General features: G+C 44.3%; 1 protein-coding gene and 1 long non-coding RNA gene across 2 annotated transcripts; both read right to left on the minus strand.

The window, feature by feature from the left end:
* Positions 1 to 1,243: 1,243 nt before the first annotated feature.
* Positions 1,244 to 13,977, minus strand: LOC122564651. The gene is made up of 3 exons (XR_006315951.1): positions 13,869 to 13,977; positions 5,030 to 5,033; positions 1,244 to 1,256 (listed from the first exon to the last, which is right to left on the minus strand). It is a non-coding gene; the product is annotated as an uncharacterized LOC122564651 (long non-coding RNA).
* On the minus strand, positions 7,529 to 9,115 carry LOC122564650 (zinc finger and SCAN domain-containing protein 2-like). The gene has a single exon (XM_043719738.1). It carries the CDS (start codon positions 8,819 to 8,821, stop codon positions 7,853 to 7,855), a length of 969 nt encoding a protein of 322 aa, XP_043575673.1. The 5' UTR covers positions 8,822 to 9,115; the 3' UTR covers positions 7,529 to 7,852.
* Positions 13,978 to 19,579: the final 5,602 nt, after the last annotated feature.

The following is a 19,579-nucleotide window of genomic DNA, read 5'->3' on the forward strand; positions in this document are numbered from 1 at the left end:
ACCGAAACGTCGATTTTCCTGCTCCTTGGATGCTGCCTGAACAGCTGTGCTTTTCCAGCGCCACTCTATTCCAGAAGCTGGTTTCAGCATCTGCAGTCATTGTTTTTACATAAACGAATATTCAAGGGTATACGTGCTATCGAAAGGACAGACTGATGGACAGAGGGGCTGGGGTGGTCCTGTTGGTGAGGAATGATATCTAGTACCTTGCAAGGGGGGCCATAGAATCAGGAGGTGTGGAGTCAGTATGGATAGAGCTGAGAAATTTTAAGGGTACAAAGACCCTAATGGGAGTTATCTACAAGCCCTCAAACAGTAGTCTGGATGTAGGGTGTAAATTGAATAAGGAGCTGAAATTGGCCTGACCCAAAGGTATTACTACAGTTGTTATGGGGGATTTCAACATGCAGGTGGACTGGGAGAATCAGGATGGTATTGGACCCCAAGAAAGAGAGTTTGTAGAGTGCCTCCAAGGTGGATTCTTAGAACAGCTTGTACTGGATCCTACCAGGGAGAAGTCAATTCTGGATCTGGTGTTGTGCAATGAACTGGATTTGATCAGGGGTGTTGAAGTAAAGGAGCCATTAGGAGATAGTGACCAAAATATGATAAGTTTTAATCTGCAATTTGAGAGGGAGAAGGGAGCATCGGAAGTGTCAGTATTGCAGTTGAACAAAGGGAATTATGGGGCTATGCAGGTTCAATACCCTAGCATGGATGGCAATGGAACAACAATGGCAGGTATTTCTGGGTATAATGCAGAATCAGTTCATTCCAAAGAGGAAGAAAGAACCTAAGGGGACGCAGGGGCGGCCGTGGCTGACGGGGGAAGTTAAGGACTGTATAAAGATAAAAGAGAAGTATAATATAGCAAAGATGAGCAGGAAGCCAGGGGACTGGGAAACCTTTAAAGAGCAACAGAGGATCACTAAAAAGGCGATACTCAGTGAAAAATGAGGTACGAAGGCAAACTGGCCAAAAATATAAAGGAGGATAGCAAAGGCATTTTTAGGTATGTGAAAAGAAATGGTTACGACTAAAATTGGGCCCTTGAAGACAGAAACAGGTGAATTTCTTACGGGGAACAAGGAAATGGCAGAGGAGTTGAAATAAGCACTTTGGATCTGTCTTCACTGGGGAAGACACAAGCAATCTCCCAGATGTAATAGTGGCTGAATGACCTCAGGTAATGGATGAACTGGAGGGAATTTATAGTAGGTAGGAAATGGTGATGAATAGACTGTGAGATCTGCAAACTGATATGACCCCGGGACCTAATGGTCTGCATCCCAGGGTACTTAAGGAGGTGGCTCTAGAAATCGTGGATGCATTGATAATCATTTTCCAATGTTCTATAGATTCAGGATCAGTTCCTGCGGATCGGAGGGTGGCTAATGTTGCCTCCCTTTTCAAGGAAGGAGGGAGAGATAAAACAGAGAATTACAGACTGGTTAGTCTGATGTCAGTGGTGGGAAAGATGCTGGAGTCAATTATAAAAGATGAAATTATGACTCGTTTGGATAGCAGTAACAGGATGGGTCAGAGTCAGCATGGATTTACGAAGGGGAAATTGTGCTCGACTAATCTTCTGGAATGTTTTGAGGATGTGACTATGAAGATGGACAAGGGAGAGCCAGTAGATGTAGTGTACTTGGACTTTCAGAAAGCCTTTGATAAAGTTCCATGTAGGAGATTAGTGAACAAAATTAGGGCACGTGGTATTGGGGGCAAAATACTGACTTGGATTGAAAATTGGCTGGCTGACAGGAAGCAAAGAGTAGTGATAAATGGGTCCCTTTCGGAATGGCAGGCGGTGACCAGTGGTGTACCACAAGGTTCAGTGCTTGGACCACAGCTGTTTACAATATACATTAATGATATAGATGAAGGTATTAAAAGTAATATTAGCAAATTTGCTGATGACACAAAGCTGGGTGGCAGGGTGAAATGTGAGGAGAAGGTTATGAGAATACAGGGTGACCTGGACAAGCTAGGTGAGTGGACGGATGCATGGCAGATGCAGTTTAATGTGGACAAGTGTGTGGTTATCCACTTTGGTGGCAAAAACACGAAGGCAGATTACTATCTAAATGGAGTCAAGTTAGGTAAAGGGGAAGTACAGTGAGATCGAGGTGTTCTTGCACATCAATCAATAAAAGCAAGCATGCAGGTACAGCAGGCAGTGAAGAAAGCTAATGGCACATTGGCCGTCATAACAAGAGGAATTGAGTATAGAAGCAACAAGGTCCTTCTACAGCTGTACAGGGCCTTGGTGAGACCGTACCTGGAGGATTGTGTGCAGTTTTAGTCTCCAAATTTGAGGAAGGACATTCTGGCTATTGAGAGAGTGGTGTCGGTTCACGAGGTCAATTCCTGGAATAGCGGGACTATCATGTGTTGAACGATTGGAGCGACTGGGCTTGTATACACTCGAGTTTAGAAGGATGAAGGGGATCTGATTGAGACGTACAAGATTATTAAAGGATTGGACACTCTGGCAGCAGGAAGCATGTTTCTGCTGATGGGCAAGTCCAGAACCAGAGGACACAGGTTTAGAAATAAGGGGTAGGCCATTTAGAACAGAGTCGAGGAGAAACTTCTTCACCCAGAGAGTGGTGGGTATATGGAACGCTCTTCCCCAGAAGGCAGTGGAGGCCAAGTCTCTGGATACTTTCAAGAAAGAAATGGATAGAGCTCTTAAAGATAATCGAATCAAGGGTTATGGGGATAAGGCAGGAACAGGATATTAATTGAGGATGATCAGCCATGATCATAATGAATGGCGGTGCTGGCTCAAAGGGCCGAATGGCCTACTCCTGCACCTTTTGTCTGTTATCTTCCGGAACAATAAAACATTCAGTCAATCAAGACCCAACCTATCTCCCAGCCTGTCAACCAACCAGACACAGAGTGTAGTCATAGCAGAGAATCAAACAAGAAAAATGAAACAAAACTAAAAATAAATAATGCTTGCACTTAATGTTTGTTCATTTAAAAGTAAACCAGAAATAGGGGTCTCCCAGGATTCTGATGGTACCCTACCTGGGGAGCTCTCTCTCCCTTACATCTAGCTCTTGGTGCCCAGCTGTGATTTGCAACAATGTTTACACCAGCAGAAGTAGGGCATCTGTTGTCAGAGGTATTCTGTGGACGGAGATATAGGGCATGGGGGTGGATGTTTTCTCTCTCTCACGCGCGTACACATGTGCAGATCCATAGGGGTGAATTTGTATTTGCAGAATTATATTTTCAGATACATTCTACTTTTCTCAAAAAAAATGCACAACCTACAGGCAGTGAGAACATGTAGTATTTTATAAATTCCTACGTTGGAAATAGAACCAGTCAAGATTGGAATACAGACAGACTCTGACCTCACAACTTTATTGCGCTGTCTGAGCTGAGATGTCACCTTTTATTATAAAGCCTCATGTTACCGCGAGGTTTACATATGAATGATACCTACAACCTATTCCAAAAGATGAAACACTTAACAATCCAGTTTTGTTCAATATATCATTTCAGTGGCAGTACACTAATATTTTTCTATAAATTCTGTGCCATATGATCTTATACTCCACAACCACTTGATGATGGAGCAATGCTCTGAAAGTGGGTGCTTCCAAATAAACCTGTTGTAATATAACCTAGTGTTGTGTGATATTTAACTTTATCCAGATTAGAGTGGTTGATCATGCTAAATTACCCACAGCGTCCACATAGGTGCAGGTTAGGTTGGATTCACCATGCTACACTACCCATTGTGTCCAGGGATATGCAGGTTAGGTGGATTAGCCATGGGAAATACAGGGTTATAGTTTCATAGTAATAGAAGCAGGAACAGGCCATTTGGGCCATCAAGCCCGCTGCACCAATCATTAAGATCATGGGTGAACTATGCTCCCTGCATTCTGCCAACTACGCTCAATTCCCCTACCGTACAAAAACCCATCCAACTGTGTCTTCAATATGACAATAGACAACAGGTGCAGGAGTAGGCCATTCTGCCCTTCGAGCCTGCACCACCATTCAATATGATCATGGCTGATCATCCTTAATCAGTATCCTTTTCCTACCTTATCTCCATAACCTTTGATTCCACTATCCTTGAGAGCTCTATCCAACTCTTTCTTAAATGAATCCAGAGACTGGGCTTCCACTGCCCTCTGGGGCAGAGCATTCCACACAGCCACCACTCTTTGGGTGAGGAAGTTTCTCCTCATCTCTGTCCTAAATGGTCTACCCCATATTTTTAAGCTGTGTCCTCTGGTTCGGCACTCACCCATCAGCGGAAACATGTTTCTTGCCTCCAGAGTGTCCAATCCTTTAATAATCTTATATGTCTCAATCAGATCCCCTTTCAGTCTCCTAAACTCAAGGGTATACAAGCCCAGTCGCTTCAGTCTTTCAGTGTAAGGTAATCCCGCCATTCCAGGAATTGACCTTGTGAACCTACGCTGCACTCCCTCAATAGCCAGAATGTCTTTCCTCAAATTTGGAGACCAGAACTGCACACAGTACTCCAGGTGTGGTCTCACCAGGGCCCTGTACAGCTGCAGAAGAACCTCGCTGCTTCTATACTCAATCCCTCTTGTTATGAAGGCCAGCATGCTATTAGCCTTCTTCACAACCTGCTGTACCTGCATGCTTACTTTCATTGACTGGTGTACAAGAACACCCAGATCTCTCTGTACTGCCCTTTTACCTAAATTGATTCCATTTAGGTAGTAAGCTGCCTTCCTGTTCTTGCCACCAAAATGGATAACCATACATTTATCCACATTAAACTGCATCTGCCATTCATCTGACCACTCACCTAACTTGTCCAGGTCACCCTGTAATCTCCTAACATCTTCCTCACATTTCACCTGCCACCCAGCTTAGTATCATCAGCAAATTTGCTAATGTTATTGCTAATACCATCTTCTATATCATTAGCATAAATTGTAAAAACCTGAGGTCCCAGTACTGATCCCTGCGGTACCCCACTGGTCACTGCCTGCCATTCCGAAATGGAGCCGTTTATCACTACTCTTTGTTTCCTATCAGCCAACCAACTTTCAATCCAAGTTAGTACTTTCCCCCAATACCATGCACCCTAATTTTGCTCACTAAAAAATTCCAGAAGATTAGTCAAGCATGATTTCCCCTTCATAAATCCTGTTACTACTATCCAGATGTGTCATCTTTCCCACCACTGAGGTCAGACTAACTGGTCTATAATTTCCTGTTTTCTCTCTCCAACCTTTCTAAAAAGTGGTACAACTTTAGCCACCCTCCAATCTGCAGGAACTGATCCCGAATCTAATCGAACTCTGGAAAATAATCACCAACGCATCCACGATTTCTCGAGCCACCTCCTTCAGTACCTTGGGATGTAGACCATCAGGCCCCAGGGACTTATCAACCTTCAGACCTAACAGTCTCTCCAACACCAATTCCTAGCAAATATAAATTCCCTTAAGTTCAGGTCCTTCAGCCACTGTTATCTCAGGGAGATTGCTTGTGTCTTCCCCAGTGAACACAGATCTGAAGTACCAATTCAATTCTTCTGCCATTTCTTTGTTCCCCGTAATATATTCCCCTGTTATATACTTAATGAAGCTGCCTGTACTGCTTCCTTGGGCAGAGAATTCCATAGATTCATTACTCTCTGAGAAAAGCAGTTCCTCCTCATCTCTGTCCTAAATCTACTCCCCCCTAAATCTAATCTTGAGGCCTGGTCTCATCCATTAGCAGAAATGACTGGATAGGGTAGTGCTTCATCCCCACAGTGCAACAAATTTTCACTTTCCAACGACAGGATCCAGGGGTGTGCAGGTTAGGGTGGATTAGCCATGGGAAATACAGAGTAAGGGGGTGGGGGTATGGGTGGGATGCTCGTCGGAGGGCCAAAGTGGACTTGATGGATTCCCAAACTAACCTAGCCCCACTTGCCCACATTTGGCCCAGATCCCTCTAAACCTTTCTATTCATGTACCCATCCAAATGTAATTTAAACATTGTAAATGTACCCGAATCTACCACTTCCTCAGCAAGTTCATTCCACACACAAACCGTCCTCTGTCAAAACGTTGCCCCTCAGGTTCCTTTTAAAATCGCTCTCCTCTCACCTTAAAGAAATTTGCCATCTAGTTTTGAGCTCCCCTATGCTAAGGGAGAGTGCTTTGCTATTCACTTTACCTCCACCCCTCGTGATTTTATAAATCTCAATGAGGTCATCCTTCAACCTCCTGTGCTCCAGTGAAAAAAAAGAGTCCCAGCCTCTCCTTATAACTCAAACCCCCAGACCTGGCAACGTCCAGGTAAATCTTTTCCAAACCCCCTTTAATAGTATTCTTCCTATTACAGGGCACCAGAACTGTACTCAGTACTCTAAAAGTGGTCTCACCAACATCCTGGACAACCTCAACATGATGTCCCAATTCCTGTAATCAATTGTGTGAACAAGGAAGGCAAGCTTCTTAACCAACTTTCAACCAGGTTGCAATGCAACTTTCAAAGAGCTACATACCTGAACCCCACCCCCACTTCCCCCATGTGTTTTGAAATACGACCCAAGGTCCTACCATTAACTGTACAAGTCCTGCCTTTTCTTGTTTTAGCAAAACGCAACCCCTCACTTTTATTCATACTTCTATCGTGCACACATACACATACACAAAATTGCAGGCTTATAGTCCATCAAACTCACACTTTACCAAACATGCATACACTCTTATGCGCACTCTCATGCACGCACACACATCACTATGGGGTAAACTTATATTGGCAGAATTATATTTGCATATAAATATTCAATTTTGCTTACAAAGTGCACAGTCTGCAAGCAGTCAATCCAAGTAATATTTTATAAGTTCCTCCTTCGGAAATAGAACCAGTCTGATTCAAGATTAGGATACTGAGAGACTTGAACCTCACACCTTTAATGCATTGTCTGAGCTGAGATGTCCCTTTTTTTTAATATATAAAACCTTAAGTCATCTTGAGAACGTGAATTGGGGGTGGTTCTGGGATTTACATATTAATTAACCAAAACCTGCAGCCCATTATAAAAGATGAAAGACTTAACAGCTGTCTCGGTTCGTTCAATGTATCCTATCAGTTGCATGACACTGATCTTTTACAATGAAATCTGTCTTGTGATCCTGCTCTGCGGCTCCCCGGTGGGGGAGTGGTGCTCCGAAGGCTAGTGCTTCTGGGTAAGCCTGTTGGACTATAACCTGGTGTTGCGAGATTTTTAATTTTATCCACCCTAGTCCAATACCGGCACCTTCACATCGTTCCGAGTGAACACAGCCCACACCTTTGCCAGTAAACTTGACAATGCCGATGAAACGACGCACTCTGCACTGCTGAAAAATTTACAGTTTCTAACGATACTGGCTACGCATTCACTGCTCCATCTGATACAGAAATTAGAAACTTAGTGCAGGATGCTGAGAGAAATGAGCAGCTTTAAAACAAAAACCTCTTTGAGCTCAAAGCGTTCAATGAGAGTCTGAGCCCAGTGGTAAGTTCAGGTAAACTTTATTGTGACCCAACTTTGTTACAGCTTCAGATCACCCCAGCAAAAAGGTGTAGAAAATGTAGCTGCTTTTGAAACAAGGTCAAAGCACAAATGCACCAATCCCCCCGCCACCCCACCCCCACTTCATTTTCTTTACTATTGCTCAGTACCAAGACATCCCTTTGTAATTAGATCCACTGTAACCCAGAGGAAGTATTGCCTCACCTACCAATTTCAACCCATGCCCTGTATCCCACCATCTGCCGCAGCGGGATTCAAACCCGAGAGTCCCTGGAACTGGGTTGATACTCCAGTCAATAATGGCACTCAGCCGTCGCTCCTTCAATCCCCCTGCAGTGGCACATGAACTCGCTGGTGCCGCTGGAGGTGGGAGGAGCGGGTGAAGCCCTTCCTGCACTGAGAGCAGGTGAATGGCCTCTCCGCGGTGTGGACCCGCTGGTGCTTCAGCAGGTCAGAGGAATCGCTGAAGGTCTTCCCGCACTCGGGGCAGCTGAAGGGCCTCTCCCCTGTGTGGACTCGCTGGTGCTTCAGCCGGTTGGAGGAATTGCTGAAGGTCTTCCCGCACTCGGGGCAGGAGAACGGCCTCTCCCCGGTGTGGACCCGCTGGTGGGTCTGCAGGTGGGAGGAATTGCTGAAGGCCTTCCCACAATCGGGGCAACTGAAGGGCTTCTCCCCCGTGTGGATCCGCTGGTGCTTGAGCAGGTCAGAGGACTTGCTGAAGGCCTTCCCGCACTCGGGGCAGCTGAAGGGCCTCTCCCTCGTGTGGACCTGCCGGTGGGTCAGCAGGTTGGAGGAATCACTGAAAGTCTTCCCGCACTCAGGGCAGCTGAAGGGCCTCTCCCCGGTGTGGATTCGCCGGTGGGTCAGCAGGGTGGAGGCCTGGGTAAAGCTCTTCCCACACTCGGGGCAGCTGAAGGGCCTTTCGCCTCTGTGGACCCGTTGGTGCCTCAGCAGGTTGGGGGAACTGCTGAAGGCCTTCCCGCACTCTGGGCAGCTGAAGGGCTTCTCCCCCATGTGGATCTGCTGGTGGGTGAGCAGGGCGGAGGAATTGCTGAAGGCCTTCCCGCACTTGGGGCAGGAGAACGGCTTCTCCCCAGTGTGGATGCGCTGGTGGGTCATCAGGTTAGAGTAATCGCTGAAGGCCCTCCCACAGACAGGGCAGGAGAACGGCCTCTCCCCAGTGTGGCTGCGCTGATGAGTCTCCAGGGCAGATGGGGCACGAAAGCCTTTCCCACAGTTGCCACACTTCCATGGTTTCTCCACAGGAAGGAATTCCTCAGGTTTCTCCATGGCCTAAGCTTCAGCTGCATACAAACACGTGTCCAGCCCCTCCCTGCTGTGAATTCTTCTAGGGCGTATAGCTGTTACACACTCCACACTCAGTGCACTGCAACAGAGGGATCTCTCATCCAGTCCCACTGATGCTGAAAATGTACTCAAACAGGAACCAAAAGGCTTTGCTCCTTCTCACAGAATCATAGTTGAAAATTGTTGCTGCCCTGATGGATTGAGCGACTGTCAGACATTGACGTCAAAGTGAGGACTGCAGATGCTGGAGAGTCAACGTCAAAAAGTACAATGCTGGAAAAATGTTGTAATTGTACCAACATCCACCACTTCCTCTGGTAACTCATTCCATACACACACCACCCTCGCCGTGAAAAGGTTGCCCTGATGTCTCTTTTACATCTCCTCCCGCTCTCACCCTAAACCTATTTGCCCTATCCATGCCCGTCATGATTTTATAAAAGTCTATAATGTCACCCGTCAGATTCTGGCACAATGCGGAAAACAGCCCCACCCCATCCTTCCATCCCAGGTAATTAAGAGACATACATGAGTTTGCAGAGTCTGTTCCCTCCCTGGATTCACTCCAGTTGCTACAAGTGAACAGATTTCCCCCACAACATCTCTCTCCCTCCCAGGATGAAGAGTTGCCCAGAGGGAGGGAGTTTCACTCAAACTGACAGGGCCACTTCTACATTGTGACGCCATGAATGGGTTTGGGGGTGGGGGAGGGTATGGGAGATGGGGCAAAATGCGAGGCTTGGCCAGCAGCGGGGACCCCATGCTGCATCTGCTAATGGCTGGCCCGCACTGCCTTGCATTGTTTGCAGAAATCCCTTTCCTTCAGAGAATCCCTACAGTGTGGAAGCAGGCCACTCGGCCCAACGAGTCCACACGAACCCTCCGAAGAGTAACCCATCCACACCCATTCCCCTACCCCTATTGCTCTACATTTAACCCCCCCGCCGACCAATCCACCCTTACCTGCACATCCCTGGGCATTCTGGGTAATTTTGCATAGCAAAATTCCCGCTAACCTGGCCAAAGTTAACAGTCACAGCACCAGGTTATAGTCCAACAGGTTTGTTTGGAGGCACTGACTTTTGGGGCACTGTTCCTTTATTGGATGGTTGCGGAGAATAATATCATGGGACACAGAATTTATGGAAAAGCATTATACTGTCCTGCCACTGAGATAATATACTGATTGAACCTGGATTGCTGAGCCTTTCATCTCTGCGAATGGGTTGCAGGTATCATTATTGTGTAAATCCCAGAACTTCCTTTAAGGCATCTTCTCAAGATAACTTAAAGTTGATATCAAGAAGGGACATCTCAGCTCAGCTATGCAAATATAATTCTGTGAATACACAGTCACCCCTGTGGACCTGTGTATGCACGTATGGAGGGAGAGAGAACGTCTGTTTCCATCCTGTATATATCAGTGTCTGCTTGAGGACCTACGCCTTGCTTCTGTTGATGTGGGTTTTCGTGGATTGTGGCTGGAGCTAGTGGTTGGTAGAGGGGAGAGAATGTTCCTCAAGTGGGACAGTATAAGAATCCTGGAATCCCCAGCCTATTCAGCCTGTCCCTGTTGCTCAAGCCCTCCAACTCTGACAACAGCCTTGTAAATTTCTTCCAACCCCTTTCAAAGCTTCACAATATCTTTCTTATAAACAGGAAGAGCAGGAACGAATGCAGTCTTCCAAACGTGGCCTAACCAATGTCCTATACAGCCGCAGCCTGACCTCCCAACTCCTATACTCAATGCTCTGACCTATAAAAGGAAAGCACGCCAAATGCCTTCTTCACTATTGTGTCTACCTGCGACTCCACTTTCAAGGAACTATGAACCTGCACTCCAAGGTCTCTTTGTTCTCCAACACTCCCCTTAACTGTGTCAGTCCTGCCTGGATTGCTTGACCAAAATGCAAATCACACATTTCTCTAAATTAAACACCATCTGCCATCCTTGACCCATCAGCCCATCCAATCAATTCTAATTTATAGTGAACGTTTTCCTCTCTTATTCCCCAGAAGTTGAAAATCTCCATCCCACATTCTCTCCCTCCATTCTCAGTTTGCTGAACCTAATCCCTGCTGTACCTCATCCTGAAGAGTCTGGTTCATGCTGGTTAACAGGCCCACACACAGAGGGGTATCTAATTTAAACATAAAGAATACTGAACGGCCTGGACAAAGTGGACATTGGGAAGATGTTTCCATTGGATGGAGAGACCAGAACCAATGGACATAGCCTGAGAGTAAAAGGGAAGACCTTCCAGAATGGAGGTAAGGAGAAACTTCTTCAGCCAGAGAGTGGTGAATCTATGGAATTCACTGCCACAGAAGGCTGTGGAGGCCAGGTCACTGAGGATATTTAAGATTGAGATGGAGACTTGAGTAACAAGGCAATGGAGAGTTACGAGTGGAAGAATGAGGTTGAGAAACCTATTATAGAAATTAAAGAGCATGAAAGCATGGGAAGGGTTAAAGCATGAAGACCACTGGCGATCTGTGGTCTGTGGAAGGCAGGATGGGATAAGAATAGTGGAATGCTCTTACACCAATTAGCAGAGTAAGGTTAAGGCTGAAAGGTCACTATGGCGAGATGAGATAACAGTTAGTAGAGCTAGTCTTCCTGTTAAGTGTCATTGTCAAGATTGGGACCATAAATATTTGGGACATGACATTAAATATCTAATTAATAGTTAGAATCAGCTTGAGAAAGGAGACTATTGTAATAGATGGAATAGCTAAATATCTAATCATGACGGGTTAATCTGGAACAGAAGATCACTGTAGCAGAGGTGATATTAAATATCTAACCGCGACATTAGAATAACATTAAGTAGAATGCACAACTAAAGAGATTATGGGAACTAACATCACTGGTTTACTGTGTAGCTAGAGTGAGGTACTTTGATTAATATAGTTGAACATGCTGATCAGCTAACAGCAACATGACGAAAAAAAAATTAAGGAAACCACAGACCGAGGTTCGTGGGCATTCGAGAATCTACTTTCTCAGTGTCATAGTTTTTTGTTTGCAAATAAAAGAGCTACTTCTTGAAGAACTCCCTGCATCGCCTGGTGATTCTCTACCTTTTCTCCACGACACTATCAGCCATGATTGATTGGCGAATCAAACCTGATGGGGCTGAATGGCCTAATTTCTGCTCCTATGTCTGATGGTCTCTTGCTGTCCAGGACACAGAACGTGAGAATTGGAAGCAGGAGTAAGCCATTTCATCTTTCAAGCCTGCACTAGCATTGAACAGACCATAACTGGATATGGATCTACCTACATCTAGGCGGATAGGCTGGGATCTTTTGACTGGAACACTGGAGGTTGGGAGGTGACCTCACAAAGTCATGAGGGGCATAGATGAGGTGACCGCTGGAAATCCTTTCCCTCAGGTGGGGGTTTCAAGATTACACAGCAAGGCAGCAAATTTGAAGGTGATAGGAGAAAGATTTTAAAAAAGCATAAGGGGCATCTTTTTGTTTTTTTTTACACAGAGTGATTTGTGTAGAATTAAGGTCCAGAAGAAGTGGTGGTAAACAGTCAGAACGTTTAAAAGACATTTGGACAAGTACATGAATCGGAATGGTTCGGAGGAAATATGGGCCCAACACAGGCAGGTGGGACTAGTTTAGTTTGTGAATATAGTCAGCATCGACTAGTTGGACTGAAGCGTCTGTGTCTGTGCTGTATGACTCAGCAACTGTTCTGTACTGGTCTTAAAATCATTTTACTTACCTCCCCCCATAAACATCCACTTGTTTGTTGTTCAAAAATCAGATGAACTCAGCCTTGAACATATTCAATGACCCCTTAACTGCAGGAAGACATCCCCACTTCTGACCTCAATTCCTCTTGCTAATTGCTTGCTGCACCTGTCTGACAACTGGCACTGACTGGTGCAGGAGGACGCTGAGGCCACTTTGTACATCCACACATCATTCCTGATGAAGGGCTCATGCTTGAAACGTCCACTCTCCTGCTCTTTGGGTGTTGCCTGACCTGCTGTGCTTTTCCAATGCCACAATTTTCAACCCTGATCTCCAGGATGTGCAGTTCTCACTTTCCCAATATATCACCATTTAAACAACAAACATCCTTTCTGCTTTTTATTCTCCCACAGCAAAGGCTACAACTTCACACCGTGGTACTGTATTTGCCAATTGTGATCTTCTCTACATCGGGGACACCAAGCGTAAACCGATCGGACCTCCCAGTCACCACCCATTTTAATTCCCTTCCCACTCCCTTTCTGACATGACCATCTTTGGCCTCCTCCATTGCCACAATGAACCAAACCGCAAATTGGAGGAACAACACCTCATCTTCTGCCTGGGCAGCCTACAGCCCAGAGGGATTCAACATTGAGTTCTCCAATTTCAAAAAAGCACCCTTCCCATCCCCTCCCCCTCCCTTCAACTCCTCCCTGCTACCAACAAGATTCAGTCCTTCCATTGACCAACCAGGTCATGCCCTCTCCCTGTCTTTACCTATCCTCACTTCACCACAATGCCTCCAGCATGCCATTGTTCTGCAGCCTCCCCCTACACCACATCCAGTCCTGAAGAAGGCTTCCACCCGAAACATTGACTTCTCCACCTCCTGATGCTGCCTGGCGTGCTGTGTTCTTCCAGCCTCCTGCCTGTCTACTTTGCCAATTGAGACACAGATCTGGACCCACATGTCCAGATTCTGTCCCCTCCTTTCCTTCCAGTTGCTACAAGTCAACAATCTATACAATAGTGTGGAAAGAGGCCCTTCGTACCAGCACGTCTATGCCAACCCTCCGAACAGCAATCCACTCAGACCCATTGCCCCACTCTATTACTCTGCATTTACCCCTGACTAATGCACCTCACCTCTTCATCCCTGACTACTATGTGCAATTTAGCATGGCCAATTCACCTAACCACCCCGTCTTTGGATTCTGGGAGGACACTGGAACACCTGGAGGAAACGCACGCCCCTTGACCCCAGAATGAAAAATAAATGGAAAAAGAGGGTTTGGAAAAGAAGGTTCAGTACTCAGTGGAAGGACGTTGCACTCCGGGGTGAGGCTCGCTCTTCGTTCCAGGGCTCGTGGTCCAGCTTCCGCGTTCAGACAATGGAAGGGCTCTGATTGACAGGAGGACCGGGCTTCTTCCGGTCCTCCTGGCTTCCTATTGGTTCATCAAAAGTAGCTCGCGCGCCTTTTCTGCGAGGAGTATGCGCAGTGATTTGCTGACACCGGTAAACATGCGTAGTGCCTTACTGACACCATCAATCATGCGCAGTGGCGATGGTGCTGTTGCTGAGCGTTTTTAAGTGTCCAAATGTCAATGGGAGAAAAAGAGAGTAGAGTCACAATTTTTTTTCCCTCGACACTTTATTTCTTTTGCATTCTGTCTGGATGCTCAACGTTTTTATGCCTTTTCCTTAGGGTAGTGGGGGCAAGTCCAGAACTAGAAGGCATTGGTTTAGGGTGAGAGAGGAAAGATTTATGAGGGACCAAAGGAGCAACTTTTCACACAGAGGGTGGTGTGTGTTTGGAATGAGCTGCCAGAGGATGTGGTGGTAGCTGGTACAATTACAACATTTAAAAGGCATCTAGATGGAAGGGTTTAGAGGGAAATGGGCCAAATGCTGACAAATAGGTCATTAGATTAAACTAAGATATCTGGTCGGTCTGGACTGAAGGTTTTGTTTTTGTGCCTTACAATTCTATTTCACAATCGGAAGCAATTTCACGAGAATAGGAATAGGCCATTCACCCCTTACAGCCTGTAGCCTAACTGTCCGTATTTCAGTACAAGTTTCAGAAAGATTTCAGCAGCTCTTTTTAAAAAATGTACGTGCTTTCAGACTTTAACAATGTTTCTGAATATATGGGTTGTGGGGGTGCTGAGGTGGCAGGGGGAATCGTTCTGACCAATCATTGGGAGGATCGGCGGGAGTCTGGTCCTTCTGTCAATCAGAGCCCTCCGTGTTGGGTGGGTGTGGGGGGTGGACCATGGGCTGCAAGAGCTGTTGCTGCTCTTCTCTCTCCGCGTGGGGATTGGGCTTCACGCTGGACTGCAACTTCCTTCCTTTGTCCAACATCTTTGAGGAAGTGACCAAGTTGATAGATGAAGGAAGGACTGTTGATGTCACATACATGGACTTTAGTAAGGCGTTTGATAAGGTTCCCCATGGTAAACTAATAGAGAAAGTGAAGTCACATGGTGTGCAGGGTGTTCTAGCTCCATGGATAAAGAACTGGTTGAGCAACAAGAGACAGAGAGTAGTAGTTGAAGGGAATTTCTTGAAATGGAGAAAAGTGACCAGTGGTGTTCCACAGGGATCAGTGCTAGGGCCACTGTTGTTGCGATATACATAAATGATCTGGAAGAGGGCACTGTTGGTATGATCAGCAAGTTTGCAGATGACATGAAGATTGGTGGAGTAGAGGGATCAGTGCTAGGGCCACTGTTGTTGCGATATACATAAATGATCTGTTGGTATGATCAGCAAGTTTGCAGATGACACGAAGATTGGTGGAGTAGCAGAAAGCATAAGGGAATATAGGAGAATATAGGGAGACTGGAGAGTTGGGCGGAGAAGTAGCAGATGGAGTTCAATCCAGGCAAATGTGAGGTGACGCACTTTGGCAAGTCTAATTCTAGAGCTAATTATACCATGAACGGAAGAGCCTTGGAAAAAGTTGATGGACAGAGACATCTGAGAGTGCAGGTCCATTGTACCCTGAAGGTTCTGCACAGGTGGATAGAGTGGTCAAGAAGGCATATGGTATGCTTGCCTTCATTGGACGGGGTATTGAGTATAAGAACTGGCAGACATGTAAAAATTGTACACAACATTGGTTGGGCAGCATTTACAATACTGTGCACAGTTCTGGTCACCACATTACCAAAAGGATGTGGAAGCTTTGGAGAGGGTACAGAGAAGGTTTATGAGGATGTTGCCTGGTATGGATGGTGCTAGCTATGAAGAGAGCTTGAGTCGGTTAGGTTTGTTTTCATTAGAACAAAGGAGATTGAGGGGGGACCTGATCGAGGTCTACAAAATCATGAAGGGTATAGACAGGGTAGATAGAGATAAGCTTTTTCCCAGCATGAAGGATTCAATAATGAGAGGTTACGCTTTCAGGGTGAGAGGTGAAATGTTTAAGGGGGATACACACAGCAAGTACTTTATACAGAGGGTAGTGGGTGTCTGGAACACGTTGCCAGTAGAGGCAAACACAGTAGATTCATTTAAGATACATCTAGACAGATGCATGAGTAGGTCGGGAGCAGAGGGATACAGACGCTTAGGAATTGGGCTATAGCTTTAAACAGAAGATTTGGATTGGCTCAGGCTTGGAGGGCCTGTTCATGGGCTGTAAATTTTCTTTGTTCTATCCGTGAGTACCACACCCTCTTTTCGCACTCTCCCCTCCTTTTCCATTTCTTTTCTCATCTGGGGTTCTACTGTTAGTTTGTAGCAGCTGGAGGGAATCAAGTCAATCCAGGGGAGGGGACAGTCTCTGGAAAGGGTTGGTCTTGATCTGTCTCTATTAAAGACATTGACAGACTTTGTTTCCTCAACTTGACACATTTATTAGTCTGCAAAAAGGATGGTTTCTTGATCTGCCATCAGGACAGATACAAGAATATTGAATCTGCATGAGAAACAGGGCACTGTGTATGAGGTGAATTTGTACTTGCAAAATTATTTTGCAGATATATTCTATTTTGCTCAAAGAATGCACAATCTGCAGGGAGTCAATGCAGGCAGTCAATCCATGTAATAGTTTGTAAGTTCCATTTTGGAAATAGAACCAGTCTGACTCAAGACTGGGATACAGACAAACTCTAACCTCGCACCTTTAACACATTGTGTATGCTGAGTTATCTCGAGAAGGTGACTTAAAAGAAGTTTTGGGATTTAAATATTAATGAACCAAAACCTGCAACCCATTCTAAAAGATGAAAGACTTAACAACAATCCAGTTTTGTTCAATATATCATTTCAGTTACCTGACACTGTAATCTATAAATTCTGTATCATATTGTCTTATGCTCCATAACCAACTGAGGAAGGAGCAGCACTCCGAAAGCTAGTGCTTCCAAGTAAGCCTATTGGGCTATAACCTGGTGTTGTGTGATTGTTTAATTGGGATCTGGAATGTGCTGCCTGAGACAATGGCGGAGTTAGATTTCATATGAAAAGAGAGCTGGATATACATGTATTTGAAAGTGATGAATTTAGAGGCTATGAAGCTAGGTCTGGAGAATGAAAGCAGGCAGGTAACTCTTTCAGGAGTCAGTATACAAATACTATAGATTGAATAACCTCCTTCTGTACTGTAAAATTCTATGATTCCATTAAACTGTGAGTGGAGATGGATCAGTAATGTGCACAGCACTATACAATTTCACCCAACTTTAATCAATCATAACTTGTACTAAATTCCTGTCTAAATATAGGAAATATAAGCTAATTGCTGGCTCTTTGGCAATTCAGCCTATTCTAATGAATTATTGTGTATGCACAATAATATTTCTATCATTTCTTGCTTGACTCCTTAATTTGAGATTTGACCTGGTTTCTATGGTCAACCACCACTATCAATACATGATATAATCTGAGTGCTTCCCTATATATTCGTGCTTATGACATAAAGACTAAGTTCTGATGAGACAGATGTCTAGAAGTTTATTCGCAATGCTACTTACATTGTGATAATGTCACAGATTTCCATTGTTTTGCATTTCTTGATGTTAACTATATATTACAAAAATGACTGAGTGAACACATTACACTGACTCCATTAAACTGAAAAGATGACTGAAGGTGACTGAGAGTGAGGTGAGTATCTTTATACTGGAATATCACCTGTCATGATGTCATATAACTCTCTTAAAGGTACACTACTGGGCTGGAATTTAAGCAAAAACACAAAACAATCCACCTAATCTATTACTTTTCATTGTGATTCATATGCTGTTGGGGTTGGACAATGCACTGATTAAATGTCGGGCTACAATGAGTCCTGACATATCATTCATTTTGTCCCCTCAAAGATTGATTATCAATTATCTTCTTCCCTTTTCATTCATAATGTTTTGAATTTTTTATTAGCTCGTCTGCCGTGTTAATCTGCAGGGTAAATATTGAAGCAAAGTAATGATTTAATATTTCTGCCACTTTATTCTCATGATTCATCAGATTAATCTATATCCTTTTGTCTCTCTATCGCTGTCTTGAATTACTTTTTGTTATTTGTACTATTTTAATATTTGATTCACTACTTTTTATGTTCCTTGATAATTTGAGTTTGAAGTCTCTCTTCAGCTGACATTAATTTATAGATAACATTTTTCACGGTGCATTCACACCTATACTATCAATATACTCATTGTATATATTTCCCTTTACTTTTAATGTTGTTCTTATTGTTTTATAAATTGAGTGTTATTACTACAATTAAAGTTACATTTGGGGCTGAATTAAAGTGTCAACTTGAATCGAGAATACTTAAAAATGTCTCCAGTATTTTTGGAGCAAAGCAAGACATCTGAAGCTTGTATAACCAAGGAGATCATGAACCAAGCAGCTTAGGGATAGGGTATTAACCCAGCCAATTTTACATTGCATCTGCCTTGTCTTGATGCAGTAGGTTGTATTCAAATCATCCTCAATAGAAAGTTAACCTCTAATCTCGTGGTTTCGGCTGATCTCCTCTTTGAAAAAAGGTTAGTAATAAATTCATGAGTTCTTTAGCATAATTCCTGTTACAGGCAAACATTTAAATCTGTGAATTAGGAACAGAGGTACACCATTTCACCCTTCAGAGTCATTCAACTATTATATAACACCATAGCCGATCTGCTTCCACTCTGAATTCCACCTTCACATCTATTACTTTTCATTGTGACTCATATGCTGATGAGATGGGACAATGAATTGGTTAAATGAATGTCTAAAGTGAGTCCTGACACCAGTGGTCTTGTAAATGCTTTCCCATCTCTCTGTATATTTATTTACATTGTGTAATACCATGCTCTGACATATTCATTTGGGTTATTGGCAGTCCTGATTCATCCAGAGGGATTCAACATCTCCAGAAAAGGAGTTTATTGAATTTTTTCTCAAGCTCTGTCCTTGAGCCTCTCCTAGATATACTCCAGCAATCAATGTATCGTTGGACTTTCACAGTCACAAAGGCATATAAACATTAATGGCACATTATTTGTAAATCCACAACAATTGCTGTTTCCTTTGCTGTGAGCATAGTCACTTATGGAGAATTGATTTGGAGATGCCGGTGTTGGACTGGGGTGTACAAAGTTAAAAATCACACAACACCAGGTTATAGTCCAACATCTTTAATTGGAAGCACACTAGCTTTCAGAGCGTCGCTCCTTATGGAGAATTGATTTGGAGATGCTGGTGTTGGACTGGGGTGTACAAAGTTAAAAATCACACAACACCAGGTTATAGTCCAACAGCTTTAATTGGAAGCACACTAACTTTGTCAACCACCTGATGAAGGAGTGTCACGCCGAAAGCTAGTGTGCTTCCAATTAGAGCTGTTGGACTATAACCTGGTGTTGTGTGATTTTTAACTATGGAGAATTGAACCTTTCTGCTCACTTCAGCTCTGTTAGAAATGATTGTGAACATTCAAAAATCAATACAAATATTTTACCTTCCATCATCAATATTGAAAAGATTTCGAACTGCTCCTTGCTTAATCCAAAGGGTACTTAATA

This window comes from Chiloscyllium plagiosum, chromosome 30 (assembly GCF_004010195.1).
Source record: "Chiloscyllium plagiosum isolate BGI_BamShark_2017 chromosome 30, ASM401019v2, whole genome shotgun sequence".
Lineage (NCBI taxonomy): Eukaryota > Metazoa > Chordata > Chondrichthyes > Orectolobiformes > Hemiscylliidae > Chiloscyllium > Chiloscyllium plagiosum.